This window comes from Blastomyces dermatitidis (assembly GCF_000003525.1).
Source record: "Blastomyces dermatitidis ER-3 genomic scaffold supercont1.1, whole genome shotgun sequence".
Lineage (NCBI taxonomy): Eukaryota > Fungi > Ascomycota > Eurotiomycetes > Onygenales > Ajellomycetaceae > Blastomyces > Blastomyces dermatitidis.
Window position 1 is genome coordinate 6,966,259 of NW_025544774.1, and position 21,716 is coordinate 6,987,974.

Here is a 21,716-nt window from a genome sequence, read left to right on the forward strand (position 1 = left end):
CTTTCTTTTTCTTTTTTTTTTTAGAAAGAAAGAAAGAAATTAAATGCATCACTCCGTCCTGTGGTTGTGGCGCCAGATAGATATCAAACGGGGATAAAGTGCGGACGGGGAGCGAGTATTCGAGCACATTAGGCGATAGTTAATGTTTTAGAGAGCTATTCGTGTCGTTAATTGGTTAAAAATCGGGGATACTGGCCCTGCCTTGATGTGTCCATCCCTGATTACGCTTCCCATGACCGCTTACATTCCAGGATGGCCTATTTCACGGGTTAGAGGGTCATGAAGAGTGCGTGTGTTCTCCGGGCAAAATTCCTATCTCATGGTATAGGGGCAGCGATGGCCCGGGCTTTTTCAACATCTCTACCGACTCCAGTCCTATGATGCATCCTGTCCTCCTCCTGTTCGGCGATCCGCTCAGCTTCTTTCTGCTCATGCAGGTATTGACAGAATTTGCTATTCCGTCTGATGTGCTCACCATACCGGATGAATGCGAATGGAATAAACGACATCGCTAGGCTGAAGAATCCCAGCATGCTGCATGACCAACTTACGCCCAAGCGGTTGAACATTGGGGTTGTGGAAATGGGGAGGCAAACCGCAAAGATGCTGCGGCAGCAACTGGCTGCGGACTGAGCACTTGCTGAAAACGTCTCATACGCATCGGCTAGGTAGTTTAGCATTGCCATGAAAATTAGCAAGTAGCCTGCCCCAAATGGTATCCCGGATAACATGGGGACCGCCCAGTGGATGTTGGGTATGGCTGTCCAGCCCAGCCAGAATAAAGCAATGACATATAGCGGCCCACCAATACAGGCAAGCGGGAGACGTCTATACTCCTCAATATTTGCCCAACTTTTGCCCCTAAACTTGGCCTTGTAGAGATAGGAATCCCACCAGTTAAACACCGCACAAGATAGAACTGCACCAAGGGCGACTGAAGGAGCAATGTGTTAGTGAAGACTCGAATGGGCTTGGAAAATTAATGCAACTTACTAGGTAGATACATTAGTCCGCTAACACCAGTACTCATGCCATATATACCTATGATCCACGAGTTAGACAAAGAATTCGCGAAGTTTCGGAACGGAGGTGAGACTTTCCATACCTTGAAAGATAACTGGATATGCTTGAAAGTAGATGAAAAATATAGCATAGACTATTGCTAGATATAAGCAAGTAAAAAGTACGATTGACTCCTGAAACATCATACGAAGTGGACGGGTTAGCGTGACGGTGAGTATAACCTTTATCCCTTGCTTCTGGATATCAAGAGGGGCGACAATATGGGGGTTGCCTGTGCTCTTGCGTAAAGCTCGAGCTCTCCGCTTCAGGAGAATAGGGGCGTATGTTTCAGGCATAAAAAAGCACAGTGGAGCAGAAACACCTGCGATCATAAGTGCTATCCAAAACGGCCATCTCCAACTTATTGGAGCTGTAAAACCGGACAGCCAGGGGCCGACAAGCGGACCAACGGTAGTCACCTAGGAGAAAGGTTAGCAGGCACCACCACCACCTAAAAAAATAACATGCGCTACACAATACGTACAGCCATAAAGTACGCCATGACCTGACCCCGCTCTCTTGGATCGTTGTGGATATCGGCAAATAGGCCACCAACAATAGCAAGAGGGGCAGATGCCGCAGCACCCAAAATCAATCTGAACACCAACAGAGACGCCCAATTTTGACATAGCGCACAGCCCAATGTGAAAACCATAAAGAAGAAGAATGGGATTACCATCACAGTTTTCCTTCTGTAAGATTCTGACATGGGTCCACAAACGATTGGGCCAAAGACATAGCCAACAAGAAATAAGGATATGGGGAGAACGAGTTGCTCCTGGCTTGTTATGTTGAACTCCTTGGCAATATATGGCATCGCACCGCTGGGAAGAGAAGAACAGAGAGTACTATTCAGGACAGTAGCCATTCCCCCAGCAAAAACGAATCTCTTCTCGTTCTGAGTGATCTCGTTAACCGCTGTCCCACGTTGTATACCTCCTCCTAACCGACGTAACGCTGCCGAACACCAGTGTACAGTAACTTACTTTGCTCCAGTTGAATGGGTTTGCTGGATCCATAGAATGGAATGACATGATCGTTTTCGACGCAACTCGACGGAATCTGTAAGCAGAGAGTGCATAATCCATGGTGCCATCTATAGGGGAGCCACCCCCGCTCTGTGATAGGGAGTCATTCGATAGATTCGGCGGTACCATTTCCGTCTCTGCGCCGATGTCAGATTTTCTGAAGATATTTTAAAGGGATCTATATTTGAAAAGAAGACACATACCCATTGGCACATATATTTCCCCTGTTCCAACGGTCCTTTCCGCATCAGCCGTCATGATTGATAAGTACTATTGCTCCCAAAATCACAGCATAATTAATGCCGTAATTATGAACCACCACGTATCTTGGGGTCGCTACCATGATTTTATAGCAACCCTATCGCCGCAATCCCCCGCAACTTGATGGGCCTCCAGAGCATCCTGATCCCAAACTGGCAGCGGCAAACCGACAAGATTATCAGTGGAAACGCGCCGCTTCAGCTGTTAGCACCAAGCAAATGTTTCGGGTAACACGGGTTCGCTCCGGTATCATTTTTAAAGACCAACATGTCCCTAGGCCCGAGAACTTGTGATAAGAGGTTGATGCCCGTTCTAGTGCGCCCTTTGTGACAAATTCCAATTCACCACGCGGCTGCAGAATACGGGGAATGGGAGATAGGGTCGGCTTGCCATTGATATTCCTGGATGTCTTCGCAATGTGTAACTATCCAGCTTAGTGAGAGTGGCCATTATAGTTTCGGCAGTTTAGCCATGGCACTTGGGCAGAGGGGAACTCCAGTCCTAAACTGTATACTTTTTACGTACTGAAAATCAGTGAACTACACTATCAGCGGCCTTTGGGGCCTTGCTAAGTGGACCAGAAGAGATAAAATGTATGCTGATCTCGCATCTCTCTAGAATGAAGCGTTAAAGGGATGATGAATAATGACGGACAAATTCACCAATTATGTTTCTTCGGCGTTTAAGCGGGCATCCTAGAAAATGCACAAACCAGGGTCCCATGCATGGCAAGGTCCTGAAAGTTCGTTCGCCTTCATCTTGCCCAGTTTTGTGCACCAGCCCTACCGAGCCACGCGGAATGGATGCCTGCAAATGGACCCCGACGGGGTGATTGGGGCGTTATTAATCAATATCAACAAAGTGGAAACGAGCAGTTTCTGGGCAGCGAGACGAGAAACCGATCCTCATGATCCCTCCCATACGTTGGACGTTACCCACTCAACCTGCGGCCAGATCCATCAACATCGCGAGGTGACGGCCAGACATCTTCAGATCGCACCAAAACTGCATAGGTGGATGGACTCTTGGCTTCCGCTGCTCCTTTTGGGCCCAGACTGTGAGTTGTCGCAAAAAGAGATAAAGGCCTCCATCTTTTTTCCCTTTGGCGAACAATCTCACTTATTTAAAACTGGACCAGCCAGATTCTCAATATCATGCATTGCCTTTTACCCTTTGTTTTTATCCCTCCGTTTCTCGAGTCAAACTGCTCCGTAAGGAGCATGGGAACGAAATCCTATACGAAAAGAGGGGGTCGTATCCAAAGATGAACAAAATTCGATAGGCTAATTTCGCTACAATCACTGAATGAATAAGATATACAATTCCATCTAATTCAATATATTTGGCAACATGGGGAGGAGCAGATAATGCGAGGCCACTTTTGATGCCCATTGAGCTCGCGGGGGAGTTGTTCGGTATCGCTGGACTGTCTTGCATTGAGCGTGGGTGTGGATATTTCCCAGCGAGCCCGGGGCGAGGTAACAGGAAAGCGGTAAACCGTGCTCCAAGGAAGATTTTGAAGGCATTTGGGTCACTTCTAGATAATCCTAATAATACACGTGTTCCCGTCGCGCCTAGAGGTTCCGGCCTGCAATTGCGGACGAATCGAATTGTGGAGCGTACAGTGCTCATATCGCATCACTATTTCGAGAGCGGATGACGTTCATGCGCAGGGGATAGAACATGACTGGTAAGATTTTAGGCTCAAGCCATGATCGCTCTTACATCCCAAACACAGAGTCTTTCATCCCACCCACAACTTGCGCACCAGCCTTCACTTCCAAAGAGACACCAATCTACGCCAGTAGCAAACTCCGTATGGCGCCCCATGCGCCCCAGTTCTCTGCCCATTCCTGATCCAGCGCTCAGTCCACCGGGCATGAAGCCTGCTTCACCACCCGGCGTTCCGGTATCGGATCCGTCGCTCCAAACACGACAGGTCATGTCGTAACTAGCGCTTAAAAGAACGTGTGAAAGGTGCGGTGACCAGGTAATTTTTCGGACGGCATACTCATGTCCAATCATTGCGGATAGCGGGCCCTGTTGCGGAGCACGGATGTCAAATGTACGGATCGTTCGGTCGACACCAGCTGTGGCAAGGACTGAGGGTCGATATTTGTTCCAGTCATGCGTCAGGGCCTCTGATGGAGGACATGAGGCAGGTGCGGGTGGAAATCCCGGTTTCGTAGGTACCGAGGCTCCTCCATGAATCGGGATTTGTACTGTAAGATGGTTGTTTGCAGAGGAGGGTGTACGCAAATCGAAGACGCGAACATGGGAGTCTGAAGAGACGCAGGATAAGATATCTGGGGAGTGTGGGGAAAAGGCGACGGAATAGGTGCAGCTATGCGTCGGAAGAGTTAAGAGTGACTGAGGTCTAGAGGGTGACCAAATTTTAACGGTTCCGTCCCAACTGCTGGAGCAGAATCGGTCCTTTGCTACTAAATTCCAATGAACGGAGAAAACTTCGCGAGAATGTTCCTTCCATCCTTGGACAGGAAACTCATCCACCGTAGCATCGAAGAGCTTAATACTCCCATCCCCAGAGCCCACGAGGGCTTGGTTCTCATGGATTTCGGACCAGGCAATATCATAGAGAGAATCTTGCGTTGTGAAACTGGATTTAAATAGAGCTGTTAGAATTACGTAAATCGCGCCAGATAGTTTCAAAAAATATTGATAAAGTATATATATCCAGGGGTATTGACGCAAATGCATTTAAAGACCTCACTACATCTTTGGGGGCTTACTATTTCAGAGGGACGATGCCGTTGGGCGTTAGATCGAGAAAATAGAGCCTGCCATTTCCAACAAGGCCAAAATTCGCGGATGCAGCAACCGCAAGACGGGAGTCAAAGAAGGGGGAGTATTTCACTGCATATCCGTTGAATCCCTCTGTACGGAACTCAAGCATGTTGTCGAGCGGGGGAGGGGCAGGAGGATTGTTTCCAACTGGTTGATCCCAAACAAGTTGACGCGGGGTTATAGGTGGCCAGCTATACTCCAATGTGAGCGAGTACCTTCGGAGATATATAGGGGAATCCGCATCCTCAGATGTTGCTCTAGGATAGCTCGTTGTGTTGCAGGGAAGAAACCCCCCGGCGGCTTAAGTTGAACCACCGAGGTCTATCTCCTCGTCTGGGGGAAGGCACAAATTAGCGCGGTTATTTAGCGCATAACATAACCAACCACCCAATGTCTGCTTAGTCTCAATGCTCATTCAAACATCATAAAGCAAGCAGTAATTGATGTATTATTATTATTATTCTTCTTCTTCAATGATAGATGTATACCAGTCAGAGACTATAACATCTACCTGAGAACTAAAAGTTCTCAGAATTTCTCTTGTAACTTATCTAGCTAATATAGCCCCGGTGGAGGTTCCTAACCATACAGGAAGAACGTAGGGTTAATTTACGGTGATTACACCGTGGATCCACCATTCCACCCGTGTCACGTGTCGCCTATCGTAACACATGTATTAATAATAGAAGTAGAAATTCTTGATTAATATTGTATATCTGAAAGAGTGCAAAACTGTATTACACACTTTTTAAAAACCTATTCTAAAGAATTATAGTATTTAATTGATTTCAATAGATACTTTTAGAATCTCAACAATAAGATTATGAAGAATTTGAGATGTACAAGAGAAACTGCAATCTGTCAATCAATTGATATGAAAAAGAAACTGTTCTTCTTATAAATCTGTGAGATTTTTACAGTGAGTAGAGCTTGTTTTCTTTCTTGATGTTTGAACATCTCTATAATGCTGTGATAATGTATATCAACTGATTCTATATTTTTTAGCAGTCTCAGTGTAATTAGGGATCAATGGCATGTTCAAATCATCAATTGCTGCTTGTATAACTGCTTCATGGTGAGATGGATGAAAAAATGAAGATTGGGCGGGCGTTGGGTGGTTGATTACGTTAAGTCAACATTGAGTGCTCCCATAGTCAGTCGCCGCGAGAATTCTTCAAGGTTAAAATCAATTAATAGGACGTATTCCGACTCATTCTCACAAGGGAGGCAACCAAAATGAAAAATACTCACGGAAATCGCAGTCAACAAATGGCACCAAGCAGGTGATTGCTACTATCCAGACACATAAAGTAAATGAAAAAGAAAGTGAGAAGAATGGATAAGTTCCTGTCTCGGAAACGCCCACGAGACTCCTCCCCGCCGGAATCTCATAAAGAGACAACATTTCTTTCGGCCAATGACGGAGACTGTGAAATAGCTAAAGACGAGGAATCGACAGACGTAAAGCTGGCGATTCTAGCATCTCTCTTTCCGGACTTCCAGCAAGAATTCCTCCTTGACGTGCTGGTTGCTAGTGAAGGGTCCCTCACAGCCGCGTGCTCAACTCTGCCATCCCAGACACCTCCGAGCGGTAATAAGAAGCGCAACATTTCAAGTGGCCTGGGCATACAAAGCTCGCTCTCATCATTCGGTGTAACAGCGACGAACCTATCAACCTCAAAAGCAGGGCCGAAAGCCCTCACAAAGAGAGGGCGGACATTGCACCTCTTCTCCCCAGAGGACATATCCAAGTACACCCCTTGCACCATAATTCATAACTTCCTTGCCGCAGAGGAAGCCAACGATCTCCTCCGCGAACTGCTCGAAGAAGCCAAAACCTTCCACAGACAAACCTTCCAGCTTTTCGAAAGCACCGTCCAAAGTCCCCACTCCGCAGGCTTCTACGTCTCCAGTACCGAAGAGCTGCATAAGCATAAACACGAATACTCCTACAATGGCACCTATCGAACAGACGTCCGACAGTTAACCCCGGAACTCCGTCGTGTTTCTACAAAAGTTCAAAAAGCCGTGAACGATGAGATCCATAAGCGCATCACATCACACTACCCGGGCGGGAAGAAGCTAAAATACCAATCGTCGCGTACATGGGTACCCAACGCAGCCTTCGTGAATTGTTATGATGGCCCCTCTGAAAGCGTAGGCTACCACTCGGATGAACTGACATATCTAGGACCCCGACCCGTCATTGGTAGTTTAAGCCTAGGCGTCACGAGGGAGTTTCGAGTGCGCCGAATTGTGCCGCCCGATGATCCTGAGGGTCCCAATGCCAACGGCAACGATAGTAATGCTAATGCTAACGAGGAAACAATAGCTACACAAACATCTACATCTACATCTATATCTACAACAACAACAGCAGCAGCAGCAACCAGGGCAGACATCCAAGGCCAAATCTCCATCCACCTCCCCCACAACTCTCTCCTAGTAATGCACGCCGAAACCCAGGAAGAATACAAACACAGCATTAGCCCCGCACAGACAATATCGCCACATCCCATTGCAGGCAACAAGCGAATAAACATCACATACCGCTGGTACCGCGAGTCTCTACACCCGCGCCACACGCCCAAGTGTCGTTGCGGAATGCCGTGTGTGTTGCGATGCGTGCAGAGGAAACGGGACACGCGGGGGAGATACATGTGGATGTGCTATGCTGGGTATGCGGTTGGGAAAACGTCGTGCTCTTTCTTTCAATGGGCGGAGTTTGATGATGAAGGGGAACCCATTTGGAGGAATGGGGTGGGAAAAGAGCGTGGAAAGTGAGAGGACGTGGAAAATTGTAGGGTGTAACGGTAAATACAGTTAGGAAATGATGGATGGCGTATTTTTGACATGGTTTATGAACTGAATGAGTGGCATCGAGTTTAGCTTCTGGTTCCTACGTTCAATGGGGTTGCTCCTCGTTCGTAAATTCAGATGGCATCTAGTATCTGTTCCTTTCACGGCCGCCGTTTCCCAAAAGCACAAAGCCGCAATATCAATAGAGAGATAATAATTACGTTGTATTTTAATTACGTTGTTTTATGGCCGTTTAGGCCACATTGTGCGAGAAATTATATATAATCAACGAGACCCGCTGAGGCCCCGCAGTGAAAATCGTGAACAAGCAGAACACAGCAAAAGAAAATCCCCACCACCAATATAGCCAATCCCAACCCTAATCTCCTATATTATATCTAGCTAGAGGGAAAGCTGCCATTAGCACCTACGAAATCGGCGAAACGAAGGCCTGATCTCGAGCAACCTTCTCATCTGAACATATATTGTGAAAACAGTTACCGTCGCAACCTTCGACCAAATTGCGGAATGGGTTCATACTGCCCAACTCTACCTGTGGACTATTATAAACCTCCAGATGCTGTGACAAGTGTGATGGCGAAGAAGTGAAAGACCGCTCTCTACTATTTTTTCCCTGTTCCGATGTCCTATGATTGTCGCCGCCGTCAAGATGACGACTCAGATGCATTGAATTAATTCGTTTGACTCTCCCTTGCAAGGCGTTCCCCTCGCCATATAACTCGCGGACATCTTTGTGAAGGGCCTGTCTGACTTTTTTCCGGGGAAAGCGGGTAATTTCACACTTGTTCTCCAATTTGATAACCGCAGGGCCAGATAATGCTGAATGACTGTGCTCTAGGTTTACAGTGAAAATGTTCTCAGAGATCGCCCGGTCAGATGCTCTAAGGAGCCCATGGAGTTGATCAATCATTTGGTCGACATCGTTATCGACTGGATTTTGGGTGCGGTCCCCATGGACAGAAAGCTCTTCCATTACCTCAGACACAGCTTTGATCTTAACAAGGATAGTCCACTTCTCGCCTGGCCGCAAAGCTTTACATTTCGTCTCACCAAGAATAGCTTCGATATCACAACCATGTTGTCCGTCGAGCCTTATCGACAAGTTCGACAGAACACCAGGATCAAGTCCAAAGCGAAGATGGCGCATAACTTGCTTTAAATTATGTTTTAGCGCATGCGCGCCATCGTTGTCTTCCTCGTCAAAACTAGCAGACAGATGCCAGCCATCCACTGGCTCGGAAGCCCATACTACGAGCACCGGCTCTGGAGATATGGTGTGAAATCGCACTCGACTCCTTATGTTGCTGGTTATTCCCAACAGAGAAATGCCTAAATTTGCAGTGATCACAAAAACATGACGTAGTGCTCCCCTACTCGAATATCTCAGAAGCAAGTTCGACGCCTCATGGAGAGCTTTTGATGTACGAGTCAGATTCGGCTCGTCGCACGGGAACTGGAAGATTTGTACAGATCGAAGTAATCCTCGAATAACATCGAGATTACAAGTAGATAGCGGCAGAAGAAGCTGTAGATTTTGCTCAGGATCAGCAGATATACAGCCGATTGCCATTCGGTCAACGAGCATATCCATTGACGAAGCCAAATGGAGTACAGTATTGCACGCCCCTTTTAATAGAGCGGGCGGCATGCTTGCTCTAGCCGCCTAGTCAGTTATGACTTCCCTAGAATTGAGTAAGGGGAACCCACGAATTATCTAGGAGAACCATAATGTCCAGAGGAACGTCGCACCCAATCTGGGTTTCAAGCTCGCCTTCCAAATTAACGTTTGCAGATATTTCCACCGCAGCCCAAGTGAAAAGGTCCTCGCGAGCAGAAATCTTCATAGCATCCATCGTTATATGTATGTTGGCTCTCGTAATTGGGAGAGGGCAAGAGAAGCGAGTATGGACGTTGTTGCGGTGTTTTGGGACAAAAAGGTTCTTTCTAGTAAAAGGGGGCGTTCTTTGTCCAAACCTCTCAGGGGCAGCTGTTAGCTGTGTCGAGATAGGCTCGCGAATTTTATGATTTGGCGGATAACGATGCGTATTTGGTGAATTTGGCTCTGTATAAACGCGTTTTGGCGGATCTAATCTCGAGTAACCACCGGATGCCGGTCCCAGGCTCGAGTGACGTGATTTACTGAAATCCATTACCTTCGCAACCCGAGCGAAAATCCCCCCTTTAGACGGAATCCTTCGCACCACATTATCTACCCCCGAACGCGATCTCTCATTTAATTCCTTAACACTGGGTATTAGGCTTTTTTGCTTCTTTGATAAACTTCATGGGCGTGACGAAAACACATACCTCGTCCATACTAGCCCTGTTGTTACTAAATGTCCGTAACGATAGAAGACGCGAATTAAAGAGGGAATGTCGTTCAATATTGTGAGATTTAGATGAACGCGGGCTATCCTGCTTTACTGGTAGTGTTGAGTACTGGGGCTCCCTTGAGAGCCGGAGCGGTCGACGAATGGCATAAGACGAGTGCCGTCGGGGAATCGCGTAGGGGGGAGCAGAGCTTTTAACAAAGCTAGTGGAAGAAGCCTCTGGAACAGTTGGTAAACGTCGTTTGAAGATGCGCAAAGGCAGTGTCGTGGGGATGGTTGTGCTATCTTGCTCGGGACATGGCTGGATGTCCCCGTTTGACCTGGGCATGACGTCTGGTGAGATTATATAACCAAATGCCTATTAGACGTGTTCCCTCAACAGCGCCGGCTTCATGTACATAACTGCGTCGCCGTCGCTGGACTCGGATCTCTCTGTCGACGCGTTCGACGACTCAGATGATGACGATACCCAATGCGCGTTTGAATGAGCCCTCCTTGAGTGGGGGATATTTCCAGCACGAAGACGCCGTCGCTCCCGATACAAACTCCAGTACTCTGAGCACGCCAGAGCTGTTGCAAGAATAGTGAACAGGACAACGATGGGCACAAGAACCAATGCAATTAAGATTAGATTCCTATTTGCTTCGCTCCGTGTTATCCTGTACATATCGAAACTTGCCCTTGGTATATATCTATCTCGCCCCGATTTTGAGCAGATATCTTGAATGACTTTATGTATAGAATTTGAGCGTATCCGCCAAATACTAGAAGTATAGAAGCATAGAATATGAGAATACACGCGAGATAGATGTTGATGCAATCTAGTTTAAAAAGAGAAGGGAAAGCTGTGTTGACAGAAAAGAATAATAAAAGAATAAAACACAGCAAAAGAGGTAACCGCGTCATGCAGAAGGCACGATGCAGGTTCATATATAAGTCACCAAATTCAGCGGAATAAAAGTAGATTTTGGGATATCAAAACAACACTTCGTATACTTAAAAAAGGGCCCGCTAGAGTTCAGTCGTCAAGGCGCGAAAGCCCAAAAAAGCAGAAAGAAATCATCCACGATTGCAGCTCCCCTACCGCGAACTTTGCTCATTAGGGCTAGAGACGAGCACCGAATCATGCTGTGTCTATCTCGCCACCTTCTTGGGTAGAGATACCCTGGGTAGAGATAATCTCTTCCTTCGTTTTGGCAAGCGTATCGCTATCAAGTTTGATGAATCGAATCTAGAAAAATGCAATTACGAATTAGCTTCTCTCGGAAATTCAACATGTGTATATGAAAGCACACTATCGATCCGGCACCTGCACTCACCAGATCATCACTCGCACCACTACGCGTACTATTTCCGAAAAGGACCGATTCCAAAAAACTAGTCTCAATTCCAGCCTGAACCCTCGTCTCCCAGACACCCTCCCAGTTCCATTCCCCAGGACGCCGTGCTTGAAGGCTACCCCTTTTCACGGACCCATCTACACCATCTTCTCCTTCCCTATATCCTAGGCCCCGATGAGATCGCCACGCATGCCAGGCTCCCGGGTTTCCAGCCGCCTCCAGCGGTATAGAGTCCAATACTTCTTCGTCATCAAATGTCGACCGAATATAGTTGAGCACCTTCAATACTGGGACATTCACTTGAAGGCTGGAAGTATACGGCGAGCCGACTGGCAATGGAGATACATGTCCATGGGAATCATGTGACGAACCTCGCCCAGAGGATGAGGCATCTAGTCCTCCTGTAGACGACGTCCCAGGATTGGTAGGGGTTTTGTCTGGAGTTGATTCGCTTGTCCCCTGACTGGACTGTTGCTGTTCCAAGGCTGTTGGTTTCGTGTCATTCTGGTCGCTTCCACTCACGTTCCTCGATTGTGTCGCTGAATTAGATGCACTCCTGCGTGCCCTTCCGAACCAATGTGGAAACCCATGCCTCAGACTAAAGCCACCAGGTGGCAGGCGTTCCTCGTCCGTTGCGCTTACGGTGTCCGTATCAGGAGAGTTCGTACTAAATGTGTACGTTGTGAGGGGCACGATGAGAGGGTGGAATATGTCTGTTGTGAAGGTCACCAATGGCGGTAGATCTGGATATGTCGATGGAAAGCGGAGCTGGAATCGTAAAATAGCAGATGCGTAGGGGCCTGATTACAGAGCAAGTTCGTCCATTAGCTTATTACTCATCGCAGTTAACAACTTCACCTCAAAGAATATTTGGGAAAAGATCACATGCGACGGGCAGAATATTATTTTATTACCTTTCTGGACAAAAATAACTCCGGACCAGAAGGTCGGATCTGTCGCTGAGATATTCACATAGACACCAGGGAGAGGGGCGGTTTTCAAGCTGGCGCTGTTTCGGGAGGAGACCCGTCAGCCCTCAATGCAAACAACAGCTTACAAGAAGGTATCTTTTGGAAAAGGGGAAGCGAGCAACGTCGTAAAGAAACTTATGCTCGACTTACAATTCAAGCCGAAGCTGTTGTTTGCGCAGAGACGGGATGTTGGGAAGCTTGTAGGACGACATTCTGGTATTCGGTTCGATATGTTCCTTGAGGAAACGGCTCTGGTTTCCGCCAACGATGAAAGCTTCGATGGGGTGGAACCGGTCTTGGCGTTCAGGGTAATCGCCGAGGTCCAATTGTAGTCAGAACAAACGCGAATATCACTCCAGGGTTGAACAAAAAATCCCATCCACTCAGGTCCATTCTATTTCTAATCAATTGTCTGGGCAAGAATCTATTTCTATATAATCCTACTTACATATAGACCTTCAAATCCATATTAGTGGTAGTTCCGAAGGCCTTATCCATACGAGCCTGAGAGTGAAATGGACGCAGCCGGACCAACAAACAATCACTTAGATGACAGAGTCAATGTGAACAGACGAAGCATGTCATGTTGTCAAGAAACCACTCGCACTCACGCTTGGAGATGGAGGGTCTCAATGCCCATCTCCCCAATCAATGACAACCTTCCAGGCAACTAAACTCCCGTTCTAGTGTGGACGGAGATATATCGGAGGAGAAAGATACCACAACGAGCACCTTTCCCTAGTCCAATCGCTACCGCCGGACGGTTAAAAGCGGAAGCGCTCAGGTCATCTGAGTCGTTGTCACTCCCCAATACCAAACGGAATGAATGGGGCTTAATTGGCATGCGAGAGATAGAGAACGACAGAGAAACAAGGACACGCGCTGGCAGCCTGGCACGACTCAGAACAGAATTTTCAACCAAGAGGTCTTTCAAAATCAATTGATAATGACGCATTTCTCATGACCTCATTGTTATCGCAGCCAGCCCTATATGGAGGGGTGGAGGCTTGCTAGTACGAGCCTAGCCTAACTGGCAATTTCGCGCCCCGGACGGTCAATCCTTCGATAGCTTGAAGATTCATTGTTGCGGCAGTAGCAGCCGGCATTAGGACCTCGCCCGGACGGCCCGGCGAAATGGTGACTTCACGGGACTAATTATACTCTGAAGACCAATGCCCTGTTGAACATAGATGCATAGTGAGAAGAAAAACGAAAAACGCAAAATTTCTGTAATTGGTCAAAATTAGCAGCTCAACAGCCAATTAAAATGTAGCACAGCAAACACATTTCCACGTACTTTATATTCATATTCAAAAGAGTAGTATAACTCCGGATCTGCTAGATCTGTCAATGAACACGTAGTTCAAGCATTTTCCATTTTGGATGCAGTTATGCACACAGTTGGTTGGACCTTCAGGAATGGTGAAGGTATCAGACTGACAACACACAGACGCTAAACAATAATAATGAGCTGATTGATAAGCACGGCGGTGCAATCATTGCTCGTTTTCCGTTGCCGATTGGAAACCTGAGCTGCCAAAATAGCGCAGACCCTAGCAATAAAATAGATTCACCGATAGATGAAAAAGGGAAGACCCGTAGCGACACGAGTCCAATTCAAGACTGATGCCTAGGTATTCCGACTCGACTCGGGAGTCGCGCGTAAGCACACAATTCAAAACATGCAGGAAAAGTGAACGAGCGTGCATTTCCTAGCAAGCTGCCAACGCGACTCCGAGACCGGCGCGGTTGAATAGGGTTTAACATTTCGGAAGTTGGAGTTAGTAGAAGCAATCTGCCGTCATTTGTCCCGGGACGGCTAATGCATCGATAGCGTATTCGTATGATTCTAATTCCCATTCGACCACTCGTGTTCTGTCTGATGATTATATGGGGACGTGCCTGCTATCGTTGGTCCAAGCCCGATATTGAGAATGAAAGTGTTAGCAAACCAATTGACGTTTAAAAACTGAACCATAGCTTCTGGAAAGGAGGCTTGGATCCCGTAGTGCGCGGCTAATCTATATAGGCTTAGCGCTGGGGTTAGATGTCAAACGAAGGGCGTAAGGGACAGGGATCAGACTCCCGCTGATGTAATCCATCGTCAGGAGGCTGACTTTAGCTCCATTTCCGCCGCATATTGCTCTCAAGCCTCAACCTCAGGACAACTTGATCTGAGGGACTGTGGAGCGTTTATTCCTTGTCTTTTCTTGCCTCATGAGCCCTTTAACCCCCCGTCAAATTGTTCCCCTCTAATCACGCGGCTGTAGACCTGAAGAGCCCGACAAGGTTTATGAAGAAAGCTCAGGAGCAGCATTGTCGGTCGAGAGAGATGAAGAGGATCGACAGGTAACTAACTATCAGTGGCAGTGGAGCAATTCATCTTATCCAAGAACCAAGATCCTTGACCCCAGCTTAATCTTGAACTAAGCTACTTAATAATGGGGCTAACAAGGTTGTTGCATGAAACCATCGCTGTGCTCTACCCCGCTGCCAACACTACTCCAAGATCAGATATCCCATGTAGACCCAGACTCGCTCGAAGTCAATGCCACAGCCGAGTCCGGAACCTCTCCACCGATGCAAGGCGAGCCCAACCAGAGCTTAACAAACACGAAGTTCCCTGAATCGGTGACTCAATCTAGTCTTCTCTTCTGGAACATTTCTTCTCTTTGACATTCTTCCGCCCAACTTCTCCATCTCCTGTTGTTTTCATCTGCCCTCTTTCTTTCCATATACAGTCGAAGCTCCCACGGAGTTTCACCCCCTTCTCAGCCTCCGTCATCTTGTTGCCTGGGCTTCAACCCAAATTGCCGCCAGGGGGCAATCTGGCTCGGTTTGTGTTGAAACGGTCACATATATCATGGAATATTTCGACTTCGAACAAGCAGCCCTGGATGACGATGTTGACTCTAATTGCCAAGTGATCGATGAATCTGACTTTATTGAGAAGTATGATACTTTAATTGTTGAAGACGCACCTGTGCTCCCCTCTCCCGTGCCGCCCACCACCGCACAGCCTGATAACTCTCAAGAACAAGAAGCGCTCCCAAGCATACTTGATAGGGGTGTCTTTCCTGTCACCCGGGCTGAGGAGCCCTGCGATCTGTGTCGTTCCCGAGGCCTTGACTGTTTCATGGCACAACGGGGTGTGATGCAGAACAACGGTTGTACATGCTGTATCTCTCTCTACCGTGAATGCAGTTTCACACGGACTAAGCCTCATGAAAACGGATTGGATACGTTACATGTTGTCTCCGAAGACAGCTACGTGCCAATCGGCAGCTTCACAGGCAAGAAACTTTTAAGGTCATTTCATGGTGGCACCTGCAGTACCACTTTTGAGGAAACGGAACCGAGCGGACGAAAGAGTGGCTCCAGATTCCCAAGAGAAGCTATTCGGGTCTTAAAGGCGTGGCTCACGGAGCACGCCAGCCATCCCTATCCCTCAGACAAGGAAAAAGACGAATTGAAGTTGAAGACAGGCCTAAAGCGTAGCCAGATCTGCAATTGGCTTGCAAATGCCCGTCGTCGAGGCAAAGTCCGACCATCGCTACGCGATCGCTCTCCTCCACCCACGGGGGCTCTGGATATTCCACGAAAACAGCTAGCTCCAGGAGTCGATATTTCCGAATTGACTCCCCTTGAACGTTGGAAGCATTCGCCCCCTGAACACGAACCTGCGTCAGCCACAGATATTATCCGAGCCATGGCAAATGCACCGTTCGCTCCGGAGCGGAATCCGTCCAGTGGCGGGGAGAAAAATCCCTCCAGTGCTGGCCGTTTCCGCGCGCATTCTCGACAAACGGGTTCGAGCACTGACGGTTCAGGTCTTTCCAATGTACTTCCCGCCCGGTCGGTGAGTAGCTACAGTTTGGACACGACACAATCCAGTATTTCCGATATGTCTTTCGCATCCGCCTTCTCTCATCGCTCGTCCCGCGCCTCGTTCAACTCTTTTGACGGAAAAGACCGCCGTAGACGTCGCCATAAATCTGCAGTTGGGCAAAATGCGTTTCAAAATGCCCGGGCTGCTCGAATTTTCCAATGCACTTTCTGCACTGATTCATTTAGTACCAAATATGATTGGCGACGGCACGAGAAGTCATTGCATCTTGCGTTGGAGAAATGGACATGTACGCTGCAGGGAGGGGTTGTCACAATAAATGGCGCAGTCGTCTGTGCTTTTTGCAAAAGCCCCAACCCAGATGACGACCACCTTGAGTCACATAATTTCAAAGCTTGCCAGGAGAAGTCCCTTCAGGAACGGACCTTCTATCGAAAGGACCACCTCAGTCAACATCTCCGTCTGATGCATCGTGTAAAGTTCGGCTCTTGGATGGAAAGCTGGAGAAGTGCGACTACGGAGATCCGGTCCCGCTGTGGGTTTTGCTCCGCCATATTTAATACCTGGAAAGATCGTGTCGATCATCTCTCAATTCATTTCAAAGCTGGTAATGATATGTCGCAGTGGAAAGGTGACTGGGGTTTCGAACCTAGCGTTCAGCGGCTTGTCGAAAATGGCATGCCTCCATATCTAATTGGAGAAGAACGAAAGACACCAGATCCGTGGGTCGCTAGACCTCCGGCGAAGAAATCCAGTTATGATGCACTAAGGAGAGGTTCAAATCCCGGCTCCAGCGCTGAGTCAGGTGACATCCCTGTCCCGGGAGACGCAAATTGTTTCCGCCGCCTAGGGATTGAACTCTCCGCGTATATCAGCCGCCAGGTTGCCAGTGGCATCATTCCGACAGATTCGGACATCTTGAGCGAAGCCCGACAAATCGTATATGGATCTGACGACCCGTGGAACCAAACTTGTGCCGACAATCCGATATGGCTATCTATTCTCAAGCGAGACAACGGCCTGTGTGAACCCCCAGGAGTCGAAAATATCCAGCTAGATGACTTGGGCATGCAGCCGCCCTTCGCTGCCCCTGGACTCTCCCAACCCCCTATGCATAAATTTCTGACCATCCCGCCTAACCTCACCAATGCTGGTGTCAACAGTTCCGGGTTCCAAAGCCCAGCATTCTACAGCACCAGTTTCAATTCTGGAGCTCCGAGCATCCACGGCAGTTTCATGGACAGCGCCACGGGAAGCGTGGGTGTAAGTTCAGCTGGATTCCCCAGTGGCGGCTGGCCAGGCTTGACAACATCCAACGCACTATCTTCTTCTGCTCCGGTAAGCGCTGGCTTCGATCTGGGAATCCAGAATACGCACCACTATCTCCAACAACCTCCGGGCAGTGTTCAAGGGGATCTAGGTGCACACTTCAGTGATATGCATATCGATAGGTTCGAACCTGGAGGCCACTACCGGATGGGCAACAATGAGGGTAAATTTGGTGCTATTGACCGGCACAGTCTGTCCGAGGCCCCTTCCTATTTCGAAGTGCCATCTACTATGCCAATAGACATCCCCTCATCGGTTGCTCCTGTGTCTGGGACCCATATCGCGTCCGGTTCGTTTGAGCCTTGTTTCCGGAACATATTTGATGATCACTTTGATATGAACTAGTGTCTGCTCCTTTTGCATTGTTCTTTCGTGCGATTCAGGACAATATTTGGGGGCAATGGTTGGTCTGCGCAGGCCATTCTCAGTTGCTACGAAATCGATTTATCCACGTCAGGCTGTTAATTATATGATAGAGAAGGAGAAGGTGGGGGGGAGGGAATAAAGGAAAAGAAAGGCAAGATACCTCAGCGCTACAAAACGCCATGATGATATGTTTGCTTTTATAGTTTGGGACGACAGTTGGGTACAAAAGTTTGATTACATTATCGAAGAATAGAAAGGATCAGAATGAATATGAAGGGAAGTGGATGATTTTTCAACAGCTTATCATCATCTGCCTTGGCCTAATTTGCGTCATTTTTAATACATTTTGTGATGTTTTTCTTTTCTTTTCTTTTTTTTCCCATTCACTTTGAACATTAATTAATTGTTTTTTTTGCCCCCTTTTTCATACATCTCAGTCGCTTGCTTTTGATCAATAGGCGTTTCTTGCCTTGAATTGGATTTTGCTATTGGTCTTTTCCCCGCGCGTGAGACCTTTTTTGAGCCGGGGAGCTCAGGAAGACAAGGCACGTTAGACGGATTAGATTAAAGTCTTGGAGATACAACATGTAGACACAGTTACATCTACCAACTCCACTCCATAGCAATTGGATTTCAGCTTGCCTCTGGTTCACGCGGAATGTGCAAAAAGGTTCCTTGGATTTTTATCATCAAGAGTCCCAGCTCGGTGTTACAGGTTTAATAGAGCATCCGAAGACAACTCACTATCTTGGATATACATGCGAATCGATGCCAGAAAATGCCTTTAGATTAGAGAGGTAGGTAGTAGATCCATATACTGAGACCCACATTCACACAAGGCCCGCTTCCCCATCCTTATTAAATTTATCACCTCTCTCGTCTTCCCAATGATCTCTACACAGCCAGGAGAGTCGGAATGACAACAGATGGAAACCGGATAATTTCCAACAGGCATCGCGACCCCCGTACCATCCACCGCAGTCACCGACTGCGTCCGAATCAGCTGAGTGACATGTTTCTCCACATCCACCAAATCCCACGGTTTCTTCTTGCGATCAATCACCAACGACGACCCATCCGTCCGGTACTTGACATCGCCATACAACTCTGCCCAGAACGGGATGCCAAGATCCTTCGCTGCCTTTTGGTGCCTGCGAGGCCAAAGACCGGTATTCCCTTGGGGATACCCAACATCACGGCTTTGGCTACTTCGTAGTCGCGGCACATTATGCCATAGAGGATGCCGTGGGGTTTAACGCGATGGAGGGGGATGCCTTCTCGGTCCAGAAGCCCTTGAGGGCGCCGACTTGGTAGACTGTTAGGGTGGTTAGTTCTTCCGGAGGGAGTTTCATTTCTCGTCGACCGAAGCCCTGGAGGTCAGGGAGGCCTGGGTGGGCGCCGATTTTGACGTTGTGGGCCTTGAGGTTTCGGACGGTTTCCATCGTAATGAGGGGGTCGCTTTAATATAATTTAATGGAGGAGTTGGGAGGTGAGTTAGCTGTGATATTCCGCATCTTTGAGTTGGTTTTGGATTGTTCATGTGCTTCATGCCGGCCATATGGCTTCCACGCTTTCCTTTCTTCTCTTTTTCTTCTACCTTCCCCCTCGATTTCAATTTCATATATATCCTAGGGAATAAGGAGGACATGAAATTCCTCATGAACCAAATTCGCTACAAAATTATGGGAGCAGGGCTTACCCAGCATGAAATCCACAGGCAATATTTGCGATATCAACCAGGGGGAGAAGCTCGAGGTCCGGGCCGCATGCCCAATTCCCGTAATAGATATGGAAACCCATCAGTTAACCCTTCAGAAAGTTGATGGACGCCCTAGTAGCTGCACTCGACTTCTTCGGTGTGAATAACAAAGGGATTGAGTGGGTTGGTGGGGGAGCTATATGGACAGCTTCTCCCATGTCACAATTTATCAGGGCTTTGTGTTTTATCGGCGCCATTGTGTCTGGATACCCAAGTAGGAGGAGATCTGTCGTAATAAGTTATCAATAGATTGTAGTTTGGATGAAGCAGCTGGTATGGTTGTTGTCGCGGTGCAGTACGTGCCTGTTGGTTTGGCCAGGAGATTATAAATTTTAATGTCAAGGGCTGGCAAGGAGCAAGGAGAATGTGGTCAAAGATGGCGGGCATTAGGGCGAGCCCCAGAATGCCGGGCTGACTTTTAGTTCCCCCAGCTACCATTGCTAGCTACCATCTCTCGAGCGCCCGGACACATGGATGGCATCTCCCATACGAGATTTCGGGCTCGGGTATCGAATCAGATACAGCAGCATCGCCGAGTTACCAGGCAGCTATTCGCGCAGAATTCGTGCTAACTTTTTAAATAGAAGCACTAGATGGCTGCGCAAGTCCGTTGTATTCACTTGACCACCTCGAAATTAGCTTACACCCTTCTCACATGTAGATAGATAGATGATGCTCTCGTTCTTTCTCTCTTATTCCCCACCCAGCCCCCACGAAACAGACAGACAGACAGATTTTTGGCTACGATGGATAATAGAAACTCGCATGCAATGTACATGTACAACAGACAAGAAACAGGCGCCCACATAATAATTTACGCAAATTCACTCCTATCTTCCACCTAATATTCTCAATTTCCAGTTATCCTAGCCCAATCTTCCATGGCTTGTGCATATCCTGGAAGATCCTCACCGCGGATAACACAACGGGCCCGCCTCTGAGGTATAATCCGTTCATACCTGTCGCGATAAATGTTCATGTCCATGGCATAGTTTTCATCGACACAACGTGCATATTCTTCCGCCTTGAACCGAATGCCGCCTGGAGGCTGCTGCCCGCCCTGCAGGAATCTGATGTAGGCGTGCACCTGAGCTTCTGAGAGTTGGAAGATCATGTACCCGCCCACTGGGTGGATAAATATATCCTTGCACTAAGATTGGCAAAAGATCAAAAGTAAGTGAATATTAATTCGGTTGAGAAGCAAAAGGAGTCTGTATGGGAAGTATAGAACTCTTACTTCGTGCCCTATCTCCCCACGATCAAACAAAACAACCCCCCCGAACAGACGATATTCTGCCCAGTAACCGACAATATCGGCAATTCCGTTAGGATATTGCTGCCAGAAATCATAAGAATGATGGAAAAGCTCCGCTGGCAGAGCTTTGAGGGGTGGTGTGGGTGGCATGTTGGGCCAAAGCAGTTCATCGGGCCATACTATGGGGTCGGGAGGCTCTGGTTTATGAAAGCCTCCATCGTAAGCCTGATACAAGTGAACAGCGATGCCGTGACAGAGGACAGCAGGGATCTCAATAAGACGTAAGTGGAATTCTCTTGAGCCAGGGGTAGAGTTTTGGAATGCTTGCGCTATCTGCTGACTTTTTAGCATTCATTCTCCAAAATAGAAATGTCAGGAAAAAGAGGTTATACACTACTGAACGCCACCAACATCGTATTACTGAACGCCACCAACATCGTATTACTACAATATTTCTCATCATCATCAGCTTACTACAACACTCGTCTAATACTCGCTTATGCTAGCTCTCTTGGCTCGCACATATATTTTACTATAAATAGC

At 47.8% G+C, this 21,716-nt stretch overlaps 9 protein-coding genes across 13 annotated transcripts; 3 read left to right on the forward strand and 6 right to left on the reverse strand.

Moving 5' to 3' along the window:
• Positions 1–317: 317 nt before the first annotated feature.
• Positions 318–2,348, reverse strand: BDCG_00955 (MFS multidrug transporter; the record flags this gene model as incomplete). The annotated part of the gene is made up of 6 exons (XM_045416470.1): positions 318–934; positions 994–1,041; positions 1,106–1,481; positions 1,547–1,960; positions 2,049–2,227; positions 2,294–2,348. The coding sequence occupies 6 exons, from the start codon at positions 2,346–2,348 to the stop codon at positions 318–320; spliced, it is 1,689 nt and encodes a 562-aa protein (XP_045272190.1).
• A 532-nt stretch (positions 2,349–2,880) lies between these two features.
• On the forward strand, positions 2,881–5,087 carry BDCG_00956. 3 transcript variants are annotated; one of them, XM_045416473.1, is made up of 2 exons: positions 2,881–3,408; positions 3,490–5,087. In XM_045416473.1, the coding sequence occupies exons 1-2, from the start codon at positions 3,054–3,056 to the stop codon at positions 3,564–3,566; spliced, it is 432 nt and encodes a 143-aa protein (XP_045272191.1). In that variant the 5' UTR covers positions 2,881–3,053; the 3' UTR covers positions 3,567–5,087. The 3 variants fall into 3 exon arrangements, with proteins under 3 accessions (XP_045272191.1, XP_045279374.1, XP_045279375.1); XM_045416472.1 differs by having other exon boundaries at positions 3,494–5,087; XM_045416471.1 differs by having other exon boundaries at positions 2,881–5,087.
• Positions 4,056–5,265, reverse strand: BDCG_00957 (peroxin 7; the record flags this gene model as incomplete). The annotated part of the gene is made up of 2 exons (XM_045416474.1): positions 4,056–4,968; positions 5,102–5,265. The coding sequence occupies 2 exons, from the start codon at positions 5,263–5,265 to the stop codon at positions 4,056–4,058; spliced, it is 1,077 nt and encodes a 358-aa protein (XP_045272192.1).
• A 677-nt stretch (positions 5,266–5,942) lies between these two features.
• Positions 5,943–11,448, forward strand: BDCG_00958 (CUE domain-containing protein). 3 transcript variants are annotated; one of them, XM_045416476.1, is made up of 2 exons: positions 5,943–8,746; positions 8,815–11,108. In XM_045416476.1, exon 1 carries the CDS (start codon positions 6,471–6,473, stop codon positions 7,938–7,940), a length of 1,470 nt encoding a protein of 489 aa, XP_045279377.1. In that variant the 5' UTR covers positions 5,943–6,470; the 3' UTR covers positions 7,941–8,746; positions 8,815–11,108. The 3 variants fall into 3 exon arrangements, with proteins under 3 accessions (XP_045279377.1, XP_045279378.1, XP_045279376.1); XM_045416477.1 differs by having other exon boundaries at positions 5,943–6,075; positions 6,162–11,023; XM_045416475.1 differs by having other exon boundaries at positions 5,943–11,448.
• BDCG_00959 (uncharacterized protein) lies at positions 8,383–10,634 on the reverse strand (the record flags this gene model as incomplete). Its single annotated transcript, XM_045416478.1, has 3 exons — positions 8,383–9,631; positions 9,684–10,216; positions 10,284–10,634. The coding sequence occupies 3 exons, from the start codon at positions 10,632–10,634 to the stop codon at positions 8,383–8,385; spliced, it is 2,133 nt and encodes a 710-aa protein (XP_045272193.1).
• Positions 11,430–12,829, reverse strand: BDCG_00960 (ubiquitin-conjugating enzyme E2, other; the record flags this gene model as incomplete). The annotated part of the gene is made up of 4 exons (XM_045416479.1): positions 11,430–11,537; positions 11,626–12,446; positions 12,561–12,655; positions 12,768–12,829. 4 exons carry the CDS (start codon positions 12,827–12,829, stop codon positions 11,430–11,432), a joined length of 1,086 nt encoding a protein of 361 aa, XP_045272194.1.
• Positions 12,830–14,729: 1,900 nt separating this feature from the next.
• Positions 14,730–18,535, forward strand: BDCG_00961 (homeobox and C2H2 transcription factor). Its single transcript, XM_045416480.1, has one exon. The coding sequence runs from the start codon at positions 15,481–15,483 to the stop codon at positions 18,136–18,138; it is 2,658 nt and encodes an 885-aa protein (XP_045272195.1). The 5' UTR covers positions 14,730–15,480; the 3' UTR covers positions 18,139–18,535.
• Positions 18,536–18,943: 408 nt separating this feature from the next.
• Positions 18,944–19,601, reverse strand: BDCG_00962 (UPF0271 protein; the record flags this gene model as incomplete). The annotated part of the gene is made up of 2 exons (XM_045416481.1): positions 18,944–19,310; positions 19,417–19,601. 2 exons carry the CDS (start codon positions 19,599–19,601, stop codon positions 18,944–18,946), a joined length of 552 nt encoding a protein of 183 aa, XP_045272196.1.
• Positions 19,602–20,768: 1,167 nt separating this feature from the next.
• Positions 20,769–21,639, reverse strand: BDCG_00963 (uncharacterized protein; the record flags this gene model as incomplete). Its single annotated transcript, XM_045416482.1, has 3 exons — positions 20,769–21,068; positions 21,156–21,506; positions 21,619–21,639. 3 exons carry the CDS (start codon positions 21,637–21,639, stop codon positions 20,769–20,771), a joined length of 672 nt encoding a protein of 223 aa, XP_045272197.1.
• Positions 21,640–21,716: the final 77 nt, after the last annotated feature.

Bases quoted from the DNA above. Each gene is read 5' to 3' on its own strand.
- BDCG_00961 (XM_045416480.1), top strand. From the start codon at position 15,481: ATGGAATATTTCGACTTCGAACAAGCAGCCCTGGATGACGATGTTGAC.
- BDCG_00956 (XM_045416471.1), top strand. From the start codon at position 3,054: ATGCACAAACCAGGGTCCCATGCATGGCAAGGTCCTGAAAGTTCGTTC.
- BDCG_00958 (XM_045416475.1), top strand. From the start codon at position 6,471: ATGAAAAAGAAAGTGAGAAGAATGGATAAGTTCCTGTCTCGGAAACGC.